Source organism: Protopterus annectens, chromosome 1.part1, assembly GCF_019279795.1.
Source record: "Protopterus annectens isolate FY-2018-M chromosome 1.part1, PAN1.0, whole genome shotgun sequence".
In the NCBI taxonomy this organism is placed as follows: Eukaryota; Metazoa; Chordata; order Ceratodontiformes; family Protopteridae; genus Protopterus; species Protopterus annectens.
This window is the reverse complement of record NC_056726.1, coordinates 542,900,601-542,922,363: the sequence shown is the minus strand read 5'-3', so window position 1 is coordinate 542,922,363 and position 21,763 is coordinate 542,900,601. Positions and strand designations below refer to the sequence as shown.

Here is a 21,763-nt window from a genome sequence, read left to right as displayed (position 1 = left end):
TTTCTGCTGAATCTGGGTTGGCTGTACCTGTAAGAAATCCTTCACTGTCTGCATAGATTTAGCTTCATCCTCCATTTTCTTCAACACCTCTTCTGCCTTAACACCAAACAAAGTATCATGCTGTAATGGAACATCCAATAATTTTGCTTTAACATGATCAGGCAGAGTCTGTTCCTTTAACCAAGCATGCCTTCTAATAACAGCACCTTGTTACAGCCGCCCTGCAAGAGGCCTCCAGTGAATCAGAACCACATTGCAAGGTATGTTTTCCCACTTGTTCAGCTGCATGCAGTAAATCCTGCAATTCCTTGTTCTCAGAACATTCAGAATTTGTCAACATTTTCTGTTTTAACAAAGACGTTAAGTACTGCTGATATTTAAGCATATGAAACTGACCATTTAAAGTCCTTACAGCCAAGGTAGCAGAAGTGTTGACGTTTTTCCCTCATCTGTCCAGTGCCCTAGAATCTCTATCTGAGGGGACAGGGTTTTTTGCAGTAGCAGCCTTGACCCCTTTGGGACCCAGAGAAATAGTTTCTGGGTCAGCAGCAGGGTTTTTATATAGAAATTTATGAGAATATGGAACCCTGTAGTATTTGTCTGGCTTAACAGGTGCAGGAGGTAGAGAGTCGGGAGACAGGCCGGACTCTGAAAATACATCATCTACAATGTCTAGAACAGGTGGAATTAGCAAGAGGTCTGTGCTGAGGTAGAAGAAGAAAGTCTCTGAGCCTTTTCTTAGAATCTGAATAATCTTGGCTCTCCCAGTGGAAATGCTCCCTCATGGTATACAGGGTTTCCCCAAAGAGTAATCCTCAGGAGGCGAAGCTGAAGGAATAGATTCTTCAGCATCAGAATCCTCATAGAGGGGAGAATAGAGTATCCCTGTTCTGAAGAGGAGTCTGAGGAAATGGAAACCTGATCAGAGGAATCATATTCAGTGTCTTGCCTAGGCCTTTTATCAGGAGGAGGATGGGAACCCCTGATCAAAGTAATTAGGTCGTCGGCCATTTTGAGCATCTGTTTTTTTAGGCATGGAAGTCTGTCCAGGAGAATGCTGCACTTGTTTCCTCGTCTGCTGAAGTTGGTTTGATATAAAGCTGTCTAGGTCTGAAAACACCCTCAGAAGCCGATGCCTGCTCAGCGGCTTCAGACCCATCTGAGGGATTAGTTTCCAAAGGCCCAATACCTTGAGTATCCAGAGGCCTAGTTGTCTTCACGTGAGAGTCTGAGGCAGCCTGTGGCTCTGAGGTAGGCGGGTGTCAGGGGTTGCGAAAGCGCCTCACTGAGAACCGGCGACTGGTGTACAAGAGGCTTCGTCGGTTTTTGACCTCGGATGCCTGTCCTTTTCTTTTTCCTTGTGCTTTTTATGAATTCTGGTCATCGGTTGTTCCGACGGCATTATATAGTTAAACCTTCGGCCAAAGTAATGAAAAGCAAAATCTTACCGACGCTTAATAGTGCGTTGGTTAAATCTAGCACAAAACCGACAAGTAGCACTGTCGTGATCAGGGCCTAGGCAAGGAATACAGTAAGAATGAAAATCCTTATTGAGGTATTTGCTTCCCACAAATACAATTGTTAACTTTTTCTGACATCGGTCTGGAGCAAGAAAAAAAGTTTCCCCAATGGGGTACTTGACTTTATAGAAGACTTCGGATCTGAAATTCAATTTCGAAAATCTCAGAAGTCTGCCGACCGGCACTTGCAAACTGCTTTTGCTTCGGGCACCGCGCGGCAAGAAAGACTGAAGAAAATGGCGTCAGCTGCATCTTTTATACCCCTGGCGCACTGATGTCCGGGAAGAGGCGACAGCAACCGATGCTAGACCAGGACTTTGGATTTCAGGCCGACTGCAGGTAGCCTGCCAGCAAGATAACCCAAGTGTATTGACTGCAGCAGTGAAACACGAACATCCATCACTGCAAGCATGAAAAGCTACAAGGTTGGTGAATGCTACAGTGTACTTCAAAAGACACATACTGTCTTTATCATGCGGTTCAATTTAATTAGCTATAACTGAGCATGATAGTGCATCAGCTGGTGCACTGAGATAAGTAGATGATATGAGGGGAGATGAGTGGGTAAAGAATTAAGAAGTCACTCCCTCAAAAGTTAAAACTATCCTAAGTGTGTTCCACTGACAGCTTTAATTGCTCATTTTTACAAGGAAACCTTATTTGTGTGTCAGTGTTACACATCCAGCACACTGTATCATGGTGTCATACATGACTTGTTAGTGCTTCTGTGGCGTTGAATGTAGTGATTAAAGGGTAAAACTGGTAATTAAGTAGTGGCATGATCCATCTTCATACCTGCGCTCCTTTCATTGTCAAAGTACTCCTAGCTTTGCTGTTACAACCACTTTCTGTAGTAGTATGCTGGGTGCAGCTTTTGTACATTGGAGGATTTGAACTTTTCTACTCATTACTGTTACATTTTTGTGTGACTTTAATTGGTTGGAGCAAGAGACTGCGAGCTTATAGCACCACATGCGTTTGAAACTGGTGTGACTATGGGTGTTCCCTTGGTTATTGTGTCTCCATGGATAGATATCTAAAGACCATCTAGGTGCTTAATCTAAGCAGTATTCCCAATGATCTCCATTTTAGCTTCCTCATGTCCCTTCTGTCTGTAGATTAACACACTCTCCCACTTGCTTCCAAACAATATGACATGCCTCGAACATGTACATCCTTTCTTCTGTCTTCTAATGTGTACCTGTCAAAGTTTGTTCTTCCCATCCCACCATACCCTTCATCTCTGTGCTTCTCTAGTATTTTAATTTCTGTCTTTCTGTGTGGCCTTTGAACTATACTTCAGATGTGGTCTGTACCAGGTGGATTAAAGAAAATGACTATCTTAAACATCATGTCCCACACAGCACAACCAGCTTGGAGTACTGTAAGTAGTAATTCATGCAGGAAGAGTGAAACAGACATGTTTGGGTATGTAGTACCCTGCTAATTTTTAATGTTGCATTGAATGCACTAGTTCTATTGGTGGTGTCTAAGAATGACATTGTGTTGGGTTTTTGTAGCACTGTCGTCATTGTTGCTGAGAGACACTGGCTTAGTTTTGGGCATTCTTGTTTTATTTGCAGCAGTGTATGTGCATGACTGCCTATTGCCTTGGTGATTTTGCTCCACACTGCATTGCTAGTGAATGGGGTTTGACACTTGCTCCTAACATTAGAGAACCAATCAGGAGGGTGGAGTACAGCAAAATGCTAACCCGTATTCCTTGGAGTAGGGTATTAGAAGTAATTGCGATCAGTGAGTAAGAGAGCTGCACTGTTTTATGTACGCACAGATTCTTCAGTCAAACTTTGCTGCACCACCTTGGGTTAGAAAATGTGGTTGCACCACCTTAGGATAGAAAAGGTGGTTGCACCACTTTAGGTTATAAAATGTGGTACAGTTGTTTAGCATACTGCAGAAGACCACAGGTCAGGGGATACAGTGCAAACCCCCCTGTACTCATAGGCTGTAATGTCATCAGGGCCCCATGGTGATAGACCAGTAGGGGGTTACGTTCTGTGCCAGTTGTAGGGCCACTTGACAGGTAGGAATAGGGGATTTGGGGGTGTATGTTACCTTTCTGATGCAGAGGGGGTGGGGTTGGGGATTGATACTAAAATAGGCTGCATCCAGCAATTGTTAAAATGAGTCACTGCTATTTTTTTGTAATGTTATGACTATGGACATTTTTTTTGTTTGCCTCTGTCATACTGAGGAAGTCTTTCTTCTGTTCCTAGAGCAGTTTATGCTTCTATTACTGTGAGGTGTGGTTCTGAGACTGTCATGCATGTGGATGTTCTGTGGGTTATTGCTCCAAAAGCATCCATTACTTGAAAAAGAAGTCTGAGTAAATGTATGCCATTTTAGAGCGAATACTGTAGTACTTATTTGTAGTATATCATTTGCTACGAGCTCCTGGTGGTGTGCATTTTCATTTCTGAAACTTATTCTTATTCCTAGGTACAGACTACGGCAAACCGTGATTCAAATCGTCAGTATGATGACAGCACCCTACCCTTGATAGAAAAGAACCAGAAAGGTAAAACAGGCATGCAGTTTTTGTTCCTGATACATTCATGTCAAGTAGGAAAAAAGCATTTTAGATTGTAAGGCATAGTTGTACTTAAGGTGTTCTTGAACTTTCATCTGCAGAGTGAAGAATCTGCTGCATTGCTTGATTTAAGTTTCATATACACAATCACTGAACATCTTACTTGTAAGTCAGTGTTTAGTACTCTAGTGAGGGAATGGAGAGTTGAACAGATTAGCTTTTATTCAGGGTTTTTCATATGATGTATACTGATCTGCAAGAACCTGGTTGAAACACGTGTCAGTGTCTCGCCTTGTATTAGTTTATTAGGCTGCATTTCTTGGTCCGAGTTCCCAAGTCTGAAAAATAGGTTCACAGTGGTCAATGTTGCTGTCTCACACTCTGTGCTTGGTGCTGCATGCCTTCCTTTTTATACATGCAGATTTTCTTGCATTCAAAAAATGTGCTATAGGCAAACTGGCATTCATCTTTATTGTCCTAAAGTATGTGTGTGAGTGAGGGGTGTGTGTTAATCCTTTGACGTCTTGAGATCTGATGCAGGATGAATTTCTCTGCTTTGCACCCTCTGAGTGCTGGCATAGAGTCCAGCTTCCCCATAACCCTGAAATGGGTTAAACAGGTAATCGTAGATTGAATGAGTTGTAGGTTCTAGCTTTAATAGTGAATGAGTACATTTAGCATATAGTATTGTACAATTAATACTATGATTTGGATTATGTCTAACTTGCTGCTTTTGCTGGTGGTGGTTCAACTGTCAGACATTTAACTTGTGGGAGCCTTCCCAGAGCTGCAGATATATTCATTGTTCATTCCATACCCTATTGACAATATTTTCTCTTAAGCTATCGTGGTTTCAACACTCTTGTTGCAGTAAGATGATCCAGAGCCATGGATCCACACCAATAGAAAACAAAAACTATTAGTAAATGTTGAGTGCTTTCATTCCCACTTTGCATGTAGTAAAATAAACCTGTTGTTGAATGGTATGTTACGGGGATTTATTACCAAAGAAAAATTTACAATTATGTTTAATGACAAATCAAAAATTGCCTATTTTTGGCATTCCCAAGATTCACAAATTCATCAACAATCTACTATTGCATCCTGTAGTGGATGCAGCTAGATCAAAAACCCATTTCTTAGCCAAATGTTTATATATGACATTGAAGAAACGCTTGAGCTATTTACCACAAATTTGTAAAGATTCTTCAGATTTTCTTGATTAGTGGGATACCTTCTATGAGCAATAGTTTTTTTAACCGTAGATGTGAAGGACCTCTGTTCATTAATTCCTGATATTGGTCTACACTGGCTCTCTGGGTGTATCAGTAATATTTTGACTATTCTTCTAGGTTGAACTCTAATGGCATTAATGGAGACAGTACTAGAAATTTTCATCTTTGAGGGACAATTGAAAGAACTGGAGTAGCAATGGGGGCAGCCTGTGCCTTTGCCCCCATTTTTGCTAATTTTGTTATTGCACACTCTTGAGTCTTGTTTAACAATGAATTTTACAAGTCCTGGCAGATGTATACTAGGTTCTTGGATGACATTTTCATTCTTTGGACTGATACTGAAAATAAGTTACACTAATTTATCTGGTATATTAACACTGGAATTTTTAAAGTTCACATTTAACACTAAGGATGTTATAACCTACTTGGATATTGGATATAGAGTGAGAAAGGACTACCAACTAGGTTGTTTTAGCACTACTAATTACAGGCAACCAGCATTTTCCAACTCTTTACATTCCAGCAGTTGGTATTCCAAACACCAGAAGAAAGCAGTGGTGAAGGGACAACTTGGCCATTTAGCATGGATGGTGTCAAACTTTGAGGCATTCCTACAGGAATGTGGTGTACTTATTAACATGTTCCTTAAGAGGATATCCACCCAATTTTGTCAATTCTCTTATGGAAGAGGTGATTAATAAAAGGAGAAATGGTTCATATTCCATTAATCCTGGAGACATAAATGGATGATGAAGTGATCTCAAACTCCCTAGATAAAAAGCTGGGAGTATCCTTTAACACCTACACCTTGGACAGCAGTCCCATATCTGTTCTACTTAAATTTTTTTTTTTTTTTTTTTTTAATTGGAGTTTGCATATGAAAGATTTGGAAATATGAAGAAAATTGAGGGAGGGACCCCCGATAACCTACAGGAAAGAAAAGTGTTTTAAAAATTTAGAGAGGGAGAATGCACTTTCCCTAGTGAGGGGTAGTTCCAGCGGGGTGGTTGGAATGTTTAAATGTGGACGTTGTTCTCAAAGCCCTTTAATTTTAAAAGCAAAATGTGTGTCAGTTAATGGGAAAATCATACATGCTAGGAGCCATTACTCCTGTGATTTGAAACTGGTGGTATACTTAGCTATGTGTAAATTGTCATGCATTTTATATTGGTAAGACTAGTATGAAATTGAGAGAATGGGTCTACGAACATAATTGCAACATAAAGAAAGGGAAGAACACTAGCCTTGTATAAATGCAGGGCACAAATTTGTATTTTTTATACTGAAACAAATCAGCCTTGACCCAAAGAGTGGTTTTATGGAAGAATTTGAGAGCCGCGAATTGTGGTGGCGATTTTTATCAATGCGTCAAGATTCCCAGGGTTGAATAAAATGTTTCTATTAACTGTATTTTGAAACTAAGACGGTTTTTTTTTCCGTGTTATGTTTGTAGTGGAGAATGAATTTTAAGTAATGGTGTTATTTTTCATACTTGTGTTGCTTTAATGTGATTTAAAAGATTTAAACTAAAAACAATTGTGATTGGCTGTAATGATGCATGTGATTTTTTTTTTTTGCACAGACTTTAAAGTGAACAGGAAGCAAGTTTTTTTTTTTGTTTTGTTTTTTACTGTTCTGATGAAATTCCTTCAAAGTGGAAATGAAAGCACAACTTTTTAAAACTTTTTTTGTTTGCTATTGGAGTGGATCTGTGGCTGTGATTCTTCTTGCTGCAACAAGGTGGATTTTATTACTGGTTTCTGTGTCCTTGTGTTGGTTTTAGTTTCATGGTTTCAGAAGTCAGCAATTTAAGAGAGCATACTGAACCACTGAGGGCCTTCTAGCCTATTTTTAACTCTATCCACTATTGGCCACACAGTTTGGATCTCAAGCCTAAGCTGAGTTATAGAATTTGCTGTTTAAAGCAGTAAAATGTGAGAGTTTGTGTGATCGCCAAACTGAGATCCTCACTATCACTTTATTTGTTGCTCAAGAGTGCAAGAGAGAAGCATTGTATGAAGTGCTGCATTAAGTACTGGCAGCTTAACTGAGCCATCCTCAGCCAGCTGAAGATGAAACTCCAGACATTTTGCAACTGTCAAGTAGGTTAGTGGTAATTGAAAGTGCCCAGTGTGCTGCTGGTTAGTGTCTGTCGCACCTGTGCACGCACCCACGCATGCATCCCACATCTTTTCTTGTGCACTGCCAGAAGGCCAAAGAAATGGATGACAGGTTAACAAAGTGCCTCAGTCTGTTAAAAAGTTTAGTCTGAAGTAAGACATGTGATTGCACCCCCCCCCCACACACACACACACACATCACAAGTTTAAACTCTGCTAGAGAGGGCTTGCACCTAGGCCCTCCTTTTGCTTCACAGGGAAAGGTGGGTGGTATTTTTTTTCTTTCAGTAGACTGGAGCATTCCTTAGACTAGCCTGTCACTTGACCATATAGCTTATGTCATAATTGTCCAGGGTTCCATATCTCTTCGGAGTAGCAGGTTTCAGGGACCCAAGCAGAAGAGGATTTACTGAATTCTCTCATTCTTGGACTATTGAGGTTTGGGCTTTCGACTTCGGACTACTGATTGAAATCTGGTGGGACCTTTCCATGTAGATCAGGGATGTTACTCCTAAAGAACAGTACTTAATGTCAGAACCATGACTGGTACTTAGTTCTGAAGTCCTCATGTGACCTTCAAACATTCTTTAGAGTGCTACCTTTTATGCCTGAGCACCTGGCGCTTGCCCATTGCCTTCACCCAATACATGTAAGCTCTGCACAGATTTGTTCCTTGCTGGGATGAGATTTCTTCTCCCTTCCCTCTTTCTCAGTTTCCGGAGTCTGGGAAACTAGAGGCCATTTTCTTCTACAGCTGTGGCCAGTATTTCTCACCCTACAACTTCCCACCACATGATCTGTGTATTTGTAGAAACCTTGAGGCTCATGAGTTTCTCTGTAGACTGGCCTGTGACCCATTTCCTTCTCCCAGAAATATTTGATAGTCTACAGTAGGAGGAGGAGTCTTGGGATGTTAGTGTTTCACTGTTGCAGTCATTACAGTTGGGTTATCCTGCTGGCAGGCTACCCACAGTTGGCGTGAATTCCAAAGTCTAGGTCCAGCCTCAGTTGCTGTTGCCTCTTCCCTGACGTCAGTGTGGCAGGGGTATAAAAGCTGCAGCAGATGCCATTTTCTTAAGTCTTTCTTGCCACGTGGTGCCCGAAGCAAAAGCAGTTCGCAAGTGCCGGTCGGCCGACTCCTGAGATTTTCAAGTTCGAATTTCAGATCCGAAGTCTTCATTTACAGCTAAGTACCCCATTAGGGACATTTTTTCTTGCTCCAGACCGATGTCAGAAAAAGTTAATTGTATTTCTTATGGGAAGCAAATACCTCAAGGATTTCCATTCTTACTGCATTCCTTGCCTAGGCCCTGATCACGACGTTGCTAGTTGTCTGTTTTGCGCTAGATTTAACCAACACACTATTAAGCGTCTGTATGATTTTGCTTTTCATTACTTTGGACGAAGGTTTAACTATATAATGCCGTCAGAACAACCGATGACCGGAATTCATAAAAAGCACAAGGAAAAGGAAAAGGACAGGCATCCGAGGTCAAAAACTGACAACGAAGCCTCTTGTACACCAGTAGACTGTTCGCCAGTTCTCAGTGAGGCACTTTCGCAGCCCCTGATGACCGCTACTTTAGAGCCACAAGCCGATACAGACTCCCACGTGGAGTCAACCAGGCCTACATATACTCAAGGTATTGGACCTTCAGAAACCTTTCCCTCAGATGGGTCCAGAGCCGCTGAGCAGGCACCGGCTTCTGAAGGCGTTTTCAGGCCTACACAGTTGTATGTTAAAACTACTTCAGCTTCAAAGACTAAAGCAGCTTTAAGGACAAAGAAACCAGTACAACAGACCCATGGACAGGCCTCCATGCCTAAAAAACAGATGCTCAAAATGGCCGAAGACCTGATTACTTTGATCAGGGGTTCTCATCCCCCTCCTGACAAGAGGCCTAGGCAAGAGGTAGAATGAGTCTTCAGATCCAGATCAGGTTTCCATTTCATCTGATTCCTCTTCTGATCAGGAATACACTCTTCCTCCTTATGAGGATTCTGATGCCTCCAGCTATCCCCTCAGCTTCTCCTCCTAAAGATTATTCTTTTGAGGAAACACTGCATACCATGAGGGAGCATTTCCACAGGGAGAGCCAAGATTATTCAGATTCCAGTCTGACTCCTTACCTCCAGCCCCTGTTAAGCCAGACAGATACAACAGGGTTCCAGACTCCCACAAATTTATTTTTAAAAACCCTGCTGCTGACCCAGAAACTATCTCTCCGGGTCCTAAGGGGGTCAAGGCTTCCACTGCAAAAAACCCTACCCCTACCCCCTCTGACAGATTCCAGGGCACTGGATAGATGGGGAAAAAGATTTACACTTCTGCTACCTTGGCTATAAAGGTTTTAAATGGTCAGTTTCATATGCTTAAATATCAGCAATACATTGTCAATGCTTAAACAGAAAATGTTGACAAATTCTGAATGTGCAGAAAATAAAGAAATGCGGGATTTATTGCATGCAGCTGAACAACTTGGAAAGCATACTTTACAGTGTGGCTTTGATTCTTTGGAGGCCTTCTGCAGAGCCGCTGTTATGGGTTTTGTCATTAGGAGTCATGCAGAATCTGCCTGATTATGTTAAAGCAAAATTATTAGATGCTCCATTACAGCATGATACTTTGGTGTTAAAGCAGAAGAGGTGTTAAAGAAAATGGAGGACAATGCTAAATCTATGCAGACAGTCAAGGATTTCTTACAGGTACAGCCTCCAAGATTTAGCAGACACTGGCCTACAAAGAATTGGTCCTTTCCAGTGTCATCCAGGCCACAAAGAGGCAGATACAGACGCCCTAGAGGCAGATCCCAGCCCCAAGGCTCATACAGGTCTAAACAATGGGGTGCTTCTACCTCCAAAAGCGAAGAAGACAAATCACAGCCATACAGAAAGCCAGCGCCAAGCACTTATCTTCTGGCAGCTCCTTTAGGGTGGAAACTAGCACTTTTTTCTCAAAACTGGCACCTAATCACCCAAGACAAATGGGTCTTGAACATCGTGTCACAAGGTTACAGGCTCCACTTTCACACCCTGCCAAGGGCAAACGGTATGCCAGACCTGCCAAACAAATCAATGAGCAGAGGCACAAAAACAAGTTTCATCCCTCATGGACATGAGGGCCATTTAACAAGTACCATGGCAAGAGCAGGGACAAGGATTTTATTCAAGACTTTTCTTGGTGCCCAGAAAGGACAAAGCCTGGAGGCCAATACTGGACCTATCAATTCTAAACACATACCTGGATATTCCAAAATTCAAAATGATGACTCTGCAGCAGCTTCTGCCCATGCTGGGCAAGAAGGCTTGGCTTGTAACTTTAGACCTAAAAGAGGCATACCTGCATGTCCCAATCAGATAATCATGCAGAAGATACCTCCGATTCATAGCTGGCTTAATGCACTACCAATTCTCTGCACTGCCCTTTGGCTTATCTACTGCGCCCAGGGTCTTCACAAAATGCTTGGCACCAGTAATTGCGTTTTGCAGACAGAGGAATACAAATATATCCTTACTTGGACGACTGCCTTCAAGCAGAGAACAAGGACATACTACTACAGCATCTGGCGTTTGTGAAAAGATTAACATGCCTAGGGTACACAGTAAACAAAAAGAAATCAAAACTTGTACCCTCTCAAGAGATAATATTCCTGGGTGCAAACTTAAATACAACTGCCTAGATGGCTTATCTCACGCCAGACAAAGGCAACTGACTACTTATTTCAAAAAGTTGGCAACAAACACCCAGTTAACTGCAAGAAAAAGTCTGCAGGCTTTGGGCTTCATGGCATCCTGCTAATTCCATAGGAAAGACTGCATATGAGGAAACTACAATGGTATCTAAAAAGTGTTTGGACTCAACATTGCCATAGCCTGGAAACAAGAATTGCACTCATTCCCTGCCTGCAGCAGGAGTTTCAATGATGGGCAAAAAGCCTGTCACCACAACAAGGGGCAGCCATTCACCATGCCCCCAGCCAGGCAGACATTGACAACAGACTCATCGGATTATGCCTGGGGGGCCCACATGGCAGGAAGATGGATTCAGGGCTCATGGTCTGCAATCCAAAAGCATCTGCATATCAATCAAAAAGAGATTTTAACTGTTCAAATTGCCCTGACGGGCTTCAAGGACCTACTTCGAGGACAACTACTGATAAAGACTGACAATACTACAGTCATGTGGTACATAAGCAGGGAGGCACACATTCCTACCCCCTTTGCAGACTAGCCATGACTTTGTGGGACACAGCATTGACTTACCAAGTACATCTGCAAGCACAATTCCTGCCAGGAAAGATAAATACTCTGGCATACGAACTAAGCAGAAACCTCATGGATCCCCACGAGTGGAAATTGGATCCACAAGTCTTCAACATAACAAGGAATTGGGGATGCCCAGACATAGATCTATTTGCTTCCCCTCACAACTGCCAACTACAGAGATTCTGCACAGGGACTTATCACAAGCAAGCATGGAAAGTGGATGCTCTATCTTTCAGCTGGAAAAACTTAACAGTATATGCATTTCCCCCACTGCCTCTCCTCCCCAAGGTACTCCTAAAGGTCGGACAACAGAAGCCAAAAATTATACTGATTGTCTCAGACTGGCCCCGCCAGCACTGGTACCCAATCCTAAGGAACTTGACTCAATGCCCAGCATGGATATTACCTCAAATTCCTCACTTACTGACCCAACAAAACAATCAGATCATGCCCAGCCAACTCGGGACCCTAAATCTGGCAGCATGGCGGATAATGTAGCTTTTCAAAACACTACTCTCTCTAAAGTGGTGATGGATGTCATCTTGGAGGCCAGGAGGCCCAGTACCAGAAAATTTTATGCAGAAAAATGGAAGAGATTCTGTGCTTGGAACCAGGCACAAGGAATTGACATGACTGTTCCAAATATCCCTCAGATTTTGCAATACTTAACTGAGATGCTGGACAAAGGACTATCCTTTTCATCAATTAAGATTCATGCCTCTGCCGTTTCAGCTCACTACAATACAGAGCCACCTATTTTTTCTCATCCTTTATTAAGCCAGTACCTCAGAGGAGCCAAAAACTTACGGCCTCCAAGGAGATCACCAATACCTGCATGTGACCTCAATTATGTCTTGGCAAAACTCATTCTGCCTCCTTTTGAACCAGCCGCTTCAGCTGATATAAAACTTTTATCATGGAAAACAGCTCTGCTCCTAGCAGTAACCTCTGCAAGACGAGTCTCAGAGCTACAGGCACTCGTGGCCGTGGAACTTTTTATCATTTTCCATCCAGACAGGGTTTATCTAAGGATAAACCCCACATTTATGCCTAAGGTAGGTTCCAGTGTGCCCCTCAACCAAAACTATTCATTTGCCTACCTTTTATTCAAACCCACAGAATAAGGGTGAGAGACTTCTGCATTCTTTGGACATACACAACTGCGCTTCTACTTGGACAGAACCAAAGCATTCAGAAAGACTGAGCAATTACTGGTAGCATATGCTGCAGGATCACAAGGAAAGGCGATCTCAAAGCAGACTATTTCAAAGTGGATAGGTCACTGCATTCGTTTAAGCTATTCTCAACATGGCAAGTCAGTGCCTAAGGGCATTAGGCCACATTCAACCAGAGCAGCAGCCACTTCAGCAGCCTTCCTCAGGGGAGTTCCAAACGGACATTTTAGAGGCTGCAACCTGGAGCTCAGTGCACACTTACAAAACACTACCACTTACCACTCTACTCCAAATCCAGAGCAGGCTTTGCCACTGCAGTCCTGCAGGGCCTCATAGCTGCTCCTAATTCTATTTAGTTCCAGCCTCCCAACCTTAGCTTTGGGATTCACCCCAATTGTAATGACTGCAACAGTGAAACACTATGAACATAGTACAGTTGTGTACCTACCATAAATGTAGATGTTAGAGTATATTCACTGTTGCAGTCCAGGTTACCCACACACCACCCCCCTTATCTTTCCTGGACCTTACCTGTACTTCTCTATTCTATACAACCTATGTGGAGTATTTGCTTGTAGATGAAGAAAACTTGTTACGTAGTGCATGCATGCTTTATAGAAATATTTTTAGCCTACCCTTTTGGGGGCACCTGACATCTGGGGCAAGAAAAACTGAAGAAAATGGCGTCAGCTGCATCTTTTATACCCCTGCCGCACTGACGTCAGGGAAGAGGCGACCGCAGCCGACGCTGGACCTAGACTTTGGAATTCAGGCCGACTGCGGGTAGCCTGCCAGCAGGATAACCCAACTGTAATGACTGCAACAGTGAATATACTCGAACATCTACATTTATGGTAGGTGCACAACTGTACTTTATCCTTTCTTTGGAGCCATGCATTAAGAATATAGTATATAAAGCCTGATGTTGCACATACTACTCCTACCACTCCCAAGAAAGCAGATCTCTGTAATCTTACCAGCTGAATAGGGCATCCTGACTAGGTACCCTTACTTCTGGTTATTTGCTGATAAGGGTGTGGTTTCTGGCTTCCTAACAATGCAGAAAATTATCTGGGTGCTTAAGGAAGTTGTCCCTAAATATACCACCAGGTTTAGCTTTTGTCCTTGTATGTTCTTACAGGTTTAGCTTCAGTGAAGTCCTTGTTCTTTAGATGTGACTGAAGCCATCAGGAAGCCTTCTACATATCAGACTTCATTTTCTGATCTGAAAAGTTTATTTGGATGGTGTTACCATCATATGCACCTTCATTCATTTATACTTTAGGTTATTCTAACATAACTCGGACACTTGCATGATTTGGGTTAGTTATTCTGTGGTTAGGTTGCATTTCTGACATTTCTGCATATCTTGACCACTTGGAAGTGCAAGACTGTAGCCTAGCACAGGATGGTCAAACATACCCATTTTTGCACTTTTACCCTCCTGTTGATTCTTTATCTTCAGTGTTCAAACAGTAAATTTGACCAGCTTAATATCTTGTTCAAGTCTGTTTGATTCAGCAAGTGTGAAGTTCATGTGTTGGAAGACAGTCATTTGTGGTCATTGCCTTTTCACAGGATTGTGGAGTGGTAGGCCCTTTAAAGAAATGTACTTGTTTTGCAAGGAGTGGGTGTTCTTTAGTTCTAGTCCACATTTTTCCCTAAAAATGGGATCAGAATTGGCTTAAATCAGACCTGTCATTTTCTTTCTGGGGCAGTGAAATGAGAGATCTGTTAATGTCTAGGACTTTTGGAAGGAAGGGGCTGAAACTTACTACTCCACTTGGGAAACTGATTAGGAACTGCATTGTTTTACCTTCAGGTGGTGGGATAGTCCATTACAAGTGCTGCTCTCCAAGGCTACTTTGCTGTGGTGTGGCTGATTATACTTCAATCAAAAATGTCTACATTGCAAACGTTTGTGCTGCAGCCATTTGATTATTGGTTTCCAATATTGCCTGGAGAGAGATTTTTGGAGTAGGGTGTCCTTTGGCACTTAATTTTACAGGATTTAGCCTTCTGAGCTTCTGCCGTTTACTTCCTCTGCAGCCACATCTTAAGTTGGCAAGATCTGGGATTCTTCCTGATGAAATGAGGAGGATTCTTAGTTTCAGACATAACAGATAAGTACTCATCATATTAGTTTGGTTTCTAGGGAATCCTCAGTGGGTACTTAACACTCTGGCACCCCCTTGACCTGGAAGGTTACTTTGTCTACTTTGTCAGTTGCTGTTGAGTTCCATGCTAGTCTGTTAATTTATATATCTTTGTACATTTTTTCTGCCAGTTTTTTGCCACTGAACTAGTTCAGATCTTGATCCTTGGTAAATTTATCATTTGCATGGCTAAAATGTTACAGCAAGTTTCCATTTAACCATCAAATTACCAGTCAGGCAAACTACCACAGATGTAAGTGGGCTAAACCCAGCTGATCAAATTTAAGGTAGGAAAAGTTCACCTCTCAAAAGTAGCAGTAGTTGAGAGTACTTTGTATGTCAGCTTGGAACATCCTTCTCGCAGCATTGTTAGGACGACAGGCAATTGGAGGTCATGTTCATGCCTGAACCGCCACAGAGTAAGCCTTGCTGTCTAGCTCCTCACCCCTTGCCAAAACAAAGTACTGCAGCTGAGAGCTCATGCTCAAGTAACGGATACTTATTCTCTAAAAAGGCTGGAGTCAAAGACCTTGAGAGTGGAGGAGGTCTTGTCCTTGGCTCCCATAATGGGCAGTGTAGTCTGAGGGTTTTGCCATCCTATCTATGTACAGATCAGCTGGAGCCCATGGTTGACCAGCTAGATCTAAGAAAACTGCCACTTGTTATCCTGTCATAGATCTGGAGTACACAGGACCAGTCCTCAGATTTACTTAGGGGAGCAGGACCTGTTGCAGGGCCCATCTGGTATTTGCAAAACAAACCTAGTGTTTTGGTGCCCAGACATTAAGCATACTGTGTTCTGATGGGAGTGACTGAGAATATCATTCTGAGTTAAGGTTTCAGATTGCACCAAATCTAGACCAGACCTTTCCACCCTACGTATTGTCTTTGACTACTATATATTGCAACACTCATTCCTAGTCCTTAGATTACTAACTAGTCTGTTACCTTGTTTTACCTGTTTGTTCTCATACTCGCATGTGGAAGGGGCACTTATAGTTCACCCTTGGGAATACTATGAGTTTAGTGGATTACAAGCCCTTTCTCTGAGATTGACTGGGATGTGTTCACACCCATCTTGTTCGCCCTAGGCCTTGGGCCTGTTCCATTGAAAGTTATGTAACAGACCATCTAGGAATGAAACCTGTGGAGCTTTAGGTCATCCCACCCTTGGGGTATGTTGGTTGCATTACCATTAATATATCCTGGAGGCACCCTTACTTTGCCCATTCAACTCAAAAAGGCTGGTTACCCTTTGTAAACTAGTCTCTTGTGTGGGCAGATGAGGTAAGATACATGTGTGTACCATCTCCTTTGTGATTTCTTTGGTCTAGCATAGGTCTTGAAGGCTACAGTATTTTGACTTGCTGCTGCCAGACAAGTCCTATTCCTTGACAGGTATGGTAGACATGTACTCTATCATGTTGGGTTTCAAGGCCCTCCACTATTCCTCACTTGTTTTGGTTCCAGGCCCACCTGGTGAGAAAGTTACTGTGTAAACTTTTGACCGCAGATTCTGTGCTTGAGGATCTCTATGCCTTCCTTAAGGGATTGCTTTCCTGGGGTGGTGGTCTAGATTCCTCAGTTGAAAGAGCTTTTCTTCCACGGGAAAAAGATGTATATCTAGATTTATTCCTGAGTTTTTCCCAGTTAGGCCAAAGCTTCAGCAAGACAGTTTATCAGAATACTTGTTTTTGTAGCATCCATGATTGCTGTAGCCAAACTCCACATGAGAAAAATTCAGCAATACTTAAAATCACTATGGTCCCAACATTCATCATCCCTTATCATTCCAGATTCCTATTTTGGGATTTGTAAAAAGGGAACTACTTTGAGACCAGTTTTATCCATATCTTGGTTTTCTATTTTCCCTTCCAGATCAGTCAGTCTTAAGTACAGACTCCTCAGACTTTGCTTGGATAGCTGTGTGTGTGGGAGTAGAAGTACAAGGTCTGTGGAACAAAAAGGACAGTACAAAACACACATACTTAAGAGATGTTGGTAGTAATAAATGTCAACTTCCAATTATTTGTTCCCCAGGGCCATTGCAAGTGGTTACAAATGACTTAATTGTAATGTGTTACATAAACGGGGATCCAGATTTTTCCGTCTACACAGACTAGCCGTCGTCGCTGGGATATAGCTTTTCTGCAAATAGAATAAATTAACCAAATAATGCCACTACGATAAATTTGGAAAAAACAGTGTCCAAGTAGTAAAAGATGAATTTGCAGAACTACAGATGACAGTATAGGTAAAATAACTCCAAAATATTTCCTATGGTTTCTCCTGTCATTCTGGTTGATATGGGCATCCTGCGTCAGTGTAGCAACTGCCTCATGTATACTGACAATCCTCTGCTACCACCACCTAGGAACACAATTTGTGAGAGATGCTGTTACATTAAGAACCTACAGTTTCTGCTCTCTCCTAAACAAGCCAGTATATCTGGCACTGAGAAGGTTGTCAACACAACACACACCCACATATGAAGAGGTATTCAAGAAAAACCTACCCAAACAAAAGATCACGCTGAGGCAAAAACACCTGAACTCCACTGCCCACCACACACACTGGCTGTGAGAGACAGGTGTGTGGACTAAGGCCTAAACATAAACACGACATATTAGTCACAGAAGACTCCTTTGTGAGACACACACGTGCCCCTCACCAGGCTGGATAAAGTCAGTTTTGTCAGGTGCCAGAATCTGCCATGTCACCAGTGCACTCAAGTCTCTCAGCAGGTACTGTTATTACTGTCTTAGTCCATACTGGCGTAAATGACTTGAGACCTGCTTCCCTGGATTATATGAAGAGGAGACATCAAGCTTGCTGGATGCGTCCCAGGGAGGGTACGTTTCTAGCCTTAAGCAGTATTTTACCATCATCTAGAATGATGCCTCAACGCAAACAGATGATTGACTTTAACAATTGGCTTAGTTTCTGGTGTCATTCCAAGGGGATCCAGTACCCGACAGTCTGGGAAGACTTTATCAATAGACCATGATGCTTTGCCAGCGATGACCTGCATCTGTCTCCCTTGGGCTTCAGGCTTCTAGCAAAGGCTGTTTCTTCCCTTATAATGCCTTTTTTAGGCAGTGCCATGAGATCAAAACTGCCAACATGAAAGACATCAAAATGCAAATTAAAGGTTATGCTTCTAAACACTAAGAGTCTAAACATGAAACTGTGCACTCATTGCAAGTATTCTTAACCCTGGAAGATGCTGACATTTGTGCAGTCACAGAAATCTGGTTTAAAGCTGCAGAGAGCACCGTAGCCATACCAGGTTACTCGTACTATCATTTAGACCCCAAACCATGGGCAGCAAAGCAAAAAGAGGTGGAGTTGCAAAGATGCACACCTTGAGGCTGGTGAAACAGTATGACCACAGGAGACACTCCAGGTGTAGTTAACCATTGACAAGACCCCCCTGTTCAAATCATAGCTAGCTGCAGACCCCCAACTTTGACTCGATGCCCACGCCACCTATATGGGCCTCTTCAAATCCATCAAGATTGAACCCTTTACCCTGATCCTGGGCAGCTTTACCTATCCAACCATAGATTGGAAGAACTACTTATGCCAAAACACAAATGCCCAGAGATTCCTTGATTTTGTCAGTGGGAGATGCCTTTGACCAGCTGGTCAACACCTCCACAAGAGGCGATAATATCTTGGACTTGGTATTAACCAACATGAGTAACCACTGTAGCATCCCTACATTGTCATCCTCCCTGGTAAGATCCGACCACAAAGCAGTCACTTTCAAAGTCACCATTTCTCCTGCCCCCCCCCCGGTAGGGTCAAACAAAAACAAAAAAACTTCTCCAAAGCTGATTACAGCCTCCTCCGGGAAGGTATAAACAGCTTCACTGATCCTCCCCTTCCATAGGAACTGGCACGTGTCCAAATCTACACCAAAGTACTACACAAGCACTTGTATAGCTGCATGGAATCAGGAATACCTGACTTGTATAGCTGCATGGAATCAGGAATACCCGAGAGGGCACAATCCTCCTCCTCAAGGAAGAGTAAACCTGTCTGGTGGAAATCTGTAGTAAATAAACTCAAAAGGAAAAGAAATGCTGTCCATGACCATGAAAGAGCAGTAGCCTAATTGGAAGCAATCTCTCCTTAGCCTGAACAAGCAAATAAGAGCACTAGTGAAATCCTCCAAAGCAAACAGAGTCTTAACTGGCCAAATCTACTAAAGACTTTCATAAGGCCTTCACATTTGTCTGCAATCTCAAAGGGATCTGCTCAGAACTAGTGGTAAAGGACACCACATACACAAATGCTGCCAACTTGCTGGCAGACAGGGTCAGTGAAGCCTTCACCCCTCTGTCCTCCCAATCAGTAAATCAGGACATCCCCAGCACCTGCCCCCTCCCCTTATCCCTAGGGAGCAAGTAGTCACTGCCCTCAAAGGCAAAAAGTAGCCTCCATGGGACTCAATAACATCTCAGGCTGCATCCTACATGACCTTAGGCAGGAACTTGCAGCACCATTAGGCACCCTATTCAGCCAAAGCCCAAATAGCCTTGTCCCAACTGAGTGGACAGCCACTGCCCACTCTTTGCATAAAGGTGGGATGTTCACTGGTACAGGAAATTATAGACCCATCAGCCTAACTAGCCTGATCTGCAAGGCCATGGAATGGTTTATCATGGACCTCATTAACAAGGACATTGGCATTCTCCAGACACTCGATCCCACACAGTTGGGTTTCATCAAAAGGAGGTCATGCCGTTTAAATTTGGTTGACTACTTTGAGACAGTCACCAAAGCCATGGATGAGGGGAAGACTGTGTACACCACCTACCTTGACCTGGCCAAAGCCTTCAATGTTAATAGTCTCTTATCTAGGCATCAGTCAGTATGTTACCAGATGGGTAGCAAACTAGCTCACTGATGGAACCCACCTAGTCAAAACAGGGGAAGCTACCTCAAGCAGTAGACCCGCAATGAGTGGTGTACCTCAGGGATTGGTCTTGGGGCCTCTGTTGTTTGGGATGTACTTTTCTGAGGTGCAGGCCAAAACCAGTGGGCTATGTTTGATAAAGTTTACAGATTACTTCAAGCTGGGTACTGTGAACAATTCCTCTAGTGATGTGGACATCCTCCAAGAAGGTCTCTCCAAACAAATGATTGGTGCCAGAAACATGGCCTCAAACTGAACGCCAAAAAATGCATCATCCCCTTTGGGGAGACTGACATACCAACAAATTATCACATTAATGACAAGGTCCTAAGCACGCAATTAGTCATGAGGGACTTTGGCACCCAGGTAGATAGCAAACTGACTTTTGACCACCGTATTGCCTCCGTTGTATGGAAAGCTTTCTGCATGGCCCACCTTATTAGTAAGGGTATCTCATCCAGGGACAAGGTCATAACATCCCTATGTTCTTCCCTTGTAACACCAATTTATTGAGTGTAGTGCCCCTTTCAGCATGTGCCTCACAAACCACATGCAGCAGCTGGAGAGACCACAAAGGTTCCTTACCAGGAGAGTCCAGAGCCTCCGACATCTACCCTACACAGGCTAAAAGCCCTATTCCTGTACTCAGTCTCATGTAGAATTCTCAGAGGTGACCTCCGTCTGGCATACAAAGCATTCTCAGACCTCACCTTCATGGGTCACCTGCTTATCCACAAGTCAAGCTCCACTTGAGTAACCCACAGGCACAACCTCAATCTGGTCTGTGATATCAATAGGACTTGGTGGGACAGATTTGTGTCCGAGACTCCCCCCTTCTGTGGAATAGACTCCCTCTCCATGTCAAGCAGAGTACTTCATTAACCCTTTTTAAGTGCAACCTGGATAACTGGATGGGGAGCAGAAAATATACCCCTGGGATATTCCACCTGTCCTTGCTGGACAAGGGGCATCGGGTGCTGACTTGTCAGAACGTGGGCTAAATTCTTGTTTAGGCTTGTAATGGCCTCAGGGCCAATAGCTTAATAACTTCCTATGAACTTTATTAAAACTTTGCAAGTATACACTTTCACTAAAAGCTTCATCTGGCGAATAGCAGCATTACTGAAAATCCTTCTATAAAATAGATCATATGTCTTTTAATAATAATTAAAAACATCATGTAGCTACAATTTAAATAGCTTAAACATCATGTAACTTGATTTCTCATGCCCTTCAGTAAGGGTTTAATAGTAAATGCTTCATTCAAACCATGGTTTTGTGCCCTGAATCTTATGATCAGTTTGTCCTATTCAATTGTTTCAGTATTCTTAACGTAAGGGATTCCCTGTCAAGGGTGTCTCGACATCCAGCCAGTATACCAAAGCCTTTTACTACTAAACTCATTACATGCGAGTGACGCCTCCAGGTTCATCTGCAGTTAACTCCTACTGATGCCTCTAGGCATCAAATATTGCTTGTTCATATTTGTATCAATAATTCCAAAACCATGCTATGTACATCATTTTAAAAGTTGTCTAGTGCAGGTAAATAGATATCAACTGTTATGATATTAATTTATATAGATATAATTTTCACATTTTTCTAAATATCTCAACAAAGTAACATAGGCATCACTTAGTCTCATATGACAGTTCTCAGCTAGACGAATTAAATGGTGCTTGACAGTACATGTGTAACTTCAGTGGTTACTAAGATGTTTACAAAATATTACAAATGTAGTACTGTGTTTAATGTATCTTATTCAGTTTAAGACCTAGAACCTAAAGAGTACTACCACTATAAAAGTGCTGAAGAT

The 21,763-nt window shown here is 42.6% G+C and overlaps 2 protein-coding genes across 2 annotated transcripts in view; both read left to right on the top strand.

The window, feature by feature from the left end:
- Positions 1-21,763, top strand: part of FTSJ3 (FtsJ RNA 2'-O-methyltransferase 3) — a 1,310,428-nt gene that overhangs the window by 127,546 nt on the left and 1,161,119 nt on the right. The gene's annotated exons all lie outside the window — the stretch shown is intronic.
- The window catches only part of CTNND1 (catenin delta 1), a gene marked incomplete in the record, with an annotated part of 1,335,518 nt that overhangs the window by 1,177,579 nt on the left and 136,176 nt on the right, over positions 1-21,763 (top strand). Inside the window, 1 exon segment of the mRNA XM_044076626.1 lies at positions 3,981-4,059. Coding sequence (XP_043932561.1) covers positions 3,981-4,059 — 79 coding nt within the window.